This window comes from Pyrus communis, chromosome 11 (assembly GCF_963583255.1).
Source record: "Pyrus communis chromosome 11, drPyrComm1.1, whole genome shotgun sequence".
NCBI classification, from domain to species: Eukaryota; Viridiplantae; Streptophyta; class Magnoliopsida; order Rosales; family Rosaceae; genus Pyrus; species Pyrus communis.
In genome coordinates this window covers 1,257,140-1,261,088 of record NC_084813.1, presented here as the reverse complement: position 1 = coordinate 1,261,088, position 3,949 = coordinate 1,257,140, and the positions used below count along the sequence as shown (strand labels likewise).

The 3,949-nt window shown below is 36.5% G+C and overlaps 1 protein-coding gene across 1 annotated transcript; it reads left to right on the top strand.

The window, feature by feature from the left end:
- Window positions 1-325: 325 nt before the first annotated feature.
- Window positions 326-2,365, top strand: LOC137709332 (plasmodesmata-located protein 7). The gene is made up of 3 exons (XM_068448417.1): window positions 326-1,127; window positions 1,785-1,898; window positions 2,075-2,365. Exons 1-3 carry the CDS (start codon window positions 395-397, stop codon window positions 2,080-2,082), a joined length of 855 nt encoding a protein of 284 aa, XP_068304518.1. The 5' UTR covers window positions 326-394; the 3' UTR covers window positions 2,083-2,365.
- Window positions 2,366-3,949: the final 1,584 nt, after the last annotated feature.

Below are 3,949 nucleotides of genomic sequence, written 5' to 3'. Positions count from 1 at the left end.
AACACCTCGAATATGTGCATGTAGTTTGAAGATGATCCCGCATATTCAAAATACATCATACAATCCCATCCGTTATGATTGCAGCTAGAGTAATGAATAAGGATAACATATATATTTGATATGTCCCAATACTGTCACATTATGTATTATAATATACCCAAAAAGATAAAGTTGTATCCATTTTTTGTAATAAAAATGGTGCAGCTTTTGTAGTATATGTTATTAACCTTTTGTTTTGGTTCTTTTTAAGAAAAACTCCTAAAAGAAGAAGATAGCAGCAAGTTGATTATTACTAATTAGTCCCTTATTAAGTGATTTAAGAACCAGTGTTAAGTTAGCTAGACACTGGTAGAGAAGTGCAATCTCTCTCCGTCCCTCCCTCTCTCTCTCGCTAATGGCAAGTTGTACTATTCTCTCCCTCTTCACATTCTTTGTTTCTCTGTCGTATTTCTACCTTCCTTCATCATGTTCCTCCTCCACAGACTCCTTTGTCTTCGGAGGCTGCACGCAGGAAAAGTACTCACCCAACTCACCCTACGAGTCCAATCTCAACTCACTCCTCACCTCCTTAGTTAACTCAGCTACCTATTCCTCCTACAACAACTACACCATCATGGGCTCAAGCACACAAGACGTAGTCTACGGGCTGTACCAATGCCGCGGCGACCTTGCCATGCCCGACTGCGCCACCTGCGTTGCGCGTGCAGTGAGCCAGGTTGGACACCTCTGCGCCTACACTTCCGGTGGCGCTCTTCAGCTACAAGGATGCTACATCAAGTATGACAACACTACTTTCTTGGGTCTGGAGGATAAGACTGTAGTGTTGAAGAAATGTGGACCGTCGATTGGGTATGATGCTGATGGAATGAGCCGTAGAGATTCAGTGTTGGCTGCCTTGGTGGGGTCTAGCGGACCGTACCGGGTGGGTGGCTCAGGGGACGTGCAAGGTTTGGCTCAATGCGTCGGCGATTTAAGCTTGGCCGAGTGTGAGGATTGCATATCAGAGGCAATAGGACGGGTGAAAAGTGAGTGTGGTGGCGCAGTTTATGGTGATATGTTCTTGGCCAAGTGCTACGCTAGGTACTCAACTGGTGGATCTGATGTTTACACCAAGGTCCATCATCATGGTAAGTTAGACTGGAACCTTTACGGTCACGTTATTTTGCGAATAATAGTCATACAAATCAATTTAACAATCTGATTCAATATTTTAGTGGATAAAGTGTTGACCTTCTACTCATGCATCTCAGGTTCTATATTCTCCTCTCTTCCAAATTATTGTATAGTTTCGAACTCCCCACCTCCTTTTAATAATAGTAAAAAAATAGCTATGTGGACCTAGCTCGATATGAGTAGAAGAGAGTGAAATTTGATGACTCTAGCATTTTTTGTTCTTTAATGGGCATATTTATTTATAGGGCATAAGAATTTGAGTAAATTTTTTATTCTTGATTTTTGTTCATGAATTATGTGTGTTTACTAAAATATGGAAACGAGAATGATTTCATTCTCAACCTTTTCAATTGTTTACTAACACACATAGAATCGCAAAGTGTGAGTTTTTTTCTTCTTAAAATTCATAATCAAATATTTGAAATTCAAGGATCAGATCGATGGGTCCCATTTTGTTTCTTAGTTCTTTTATTTCTAAGTTCTTTGGGATCATTCATTCATTCTCCTATTTCTATTAAGTAAGCATGTTTTTTTTACTATGTTAATTTCTATAGAATTTTATTATTTTGTGGATTTACTCTTTCTTTTTTATTTTCAACAATGAATGGCAGATAAATCCGCCAGTGATGGTGAGAAGACATTTGCTGTGATAATTGGATTATTGGCTGGGGTTGCCCTACTCATTGTCTTTCTTAGTTTCATCAGAAAGATTTTTGGGGGCAATGGTACGTAGAATATTCACTTGATTGTCTCTCTTTTTACCTTCATTTCACTATTTCTTTTTAAATCATTTCATGGTTCATATTTTATTATTAATCTTCTTTAACTTTAGAACCAGAAAGCAGATACCATATTGCAGAAATATCTTAACAAAATTTTCTGGCCGTTACTTTCTGTGCAGGTAAATAAATAATGAACATGCAAAGTTATTGGCTTCCCGAGTGATCTTGCTTTTGGTTATCTTTTCTCTTCGTCATGTCTACTTTCGCTCCTCCATGTCTTTATGCTTTAATTTCTTTGATTTAATTACTTTATGTCTCTCTCCAAAAGTAGAGTTCATAGAAAAGATGATGGAAATATGTACGATGGGGCACTTGCTCAAAATCAAAGTTAAAAGGAGGGTGAGAAAAAGAAAGGCTAAGATTCCAATCTCCTCTCCACTTAAACAAAAGTGTGTTGAAAAAAAAAAAAAAAAAAAGATGCATATTCATTTTGTAAAAGGGCAGATGATATTTTCTTTCTGTGACTGTTTGGTACTTTCTAAAATGTCACTTTATAATTCAATTTTGTATGGTTAATTTCTTCGTCATGAAGTATTGCCATTATTTAAACAACTTTGTTATCATGTCAAAGTTTAACGAGGAAACAAGGAAAATTTTCACCCCTCACTCCTTTGTCAAAGTACAATACTTAAAGCTAAAGGTAAATATTAAATACGTGCTATCACATTCAAAATATTCGCCGAGTAAACTCATATATATGTGCTCATGTAGACGCATAAACTTACCTTTATCCTTTTTAACCACTCAAAGAGTATGAATAAGATTTCACGGTTTGATTGAATTGAACATCATACGCAGAAGAACAATGTTGGACGTTACATCCAATATGCATTGCTACTAAACCGTGGAAACCCCTCCTTAGAGTTACAATGAAGAGAAAGTTGTGCGCACACCAAGGTCCAGATTATGAAAGCGCTTTTAAAACTTGGAAACTCAGCAAGAAATTTTTAATGCAATAACAACATTGAGATTGTTCAGACGCAAATCCAACATTTGAACCTAACCTTGTCCACACAGTTTCGCGGCGTTTTCTTGAACTGCAGTACCAAATCCGCTTCAAAATTAACTTGATGGTACCAATCTGCTTTCACTTGTCGGCAGATCAGATATACATCATACATAATACACACTACAGTTTTGATTCGGAGTTCAATTGTATAATGTATTCCTTCTTATTAGATGTTCGTACAACTATTAATTTCCTTGTAAATGCAATGCGATAGAAAGAAAATTTCTCACTTTGTTAGTTCATGCAAATCCCCGAGGTATGAAGGTGAGTTTATGTGCACAAAATGCTTTAAGATTTCTTCTTGCAGAAGGCCACATGGAGGAACAAAATTGCCCTCCTGATAGGGGAAACCATAGTTGTAACTCTTGAAATCGTAGAGGCTATTACATGTTGGTAATTGTTTCCCTTTTGCATTCTTCAAGACCAAAATGCATAAAAATTTACCTTATCAACTTGTAAATGTGCCTTGTTGCTATCTATCTATTCTCCCATTTTTTTGCATTTCAGATCTATGGAAAGGACGTTTATGTTTTTGTTTTTATTTTCCGTTGTCTTTTGCTTGATTTCATGTTTTTTCTTTTGCAATGTTTAAGATGTCGCTCAACTGTGAAAAATTTGACTACCAAGCAACAAATAAAGAAGAATTAATCAAACATATCGGACTGAAACACATACAAGTAGCCACTTTTAGTTGCTATCTCTAATAAACTTTTGATATCAAGAGCAGAATAATAACTCACGGGTAGGATGCCTACAAAGAGTTGTTATAACTTATACCATACAAAACAAGAGGACGAGAGCAGCAACTGTGCTACCACTTTATCTTGTTTTGTATAGTACAAGTGATAACGACTCGTACAAAAAAGATTGCCTTCATATCCTTTATTGTGGGCGCTTTATCCGTGCGATATTATCCCTCCTTTGAGATTAAAAGTTTTTATTAGCACCTGTAGTTGTCACCTTATGCGTGCCTTAGTTCTTTATA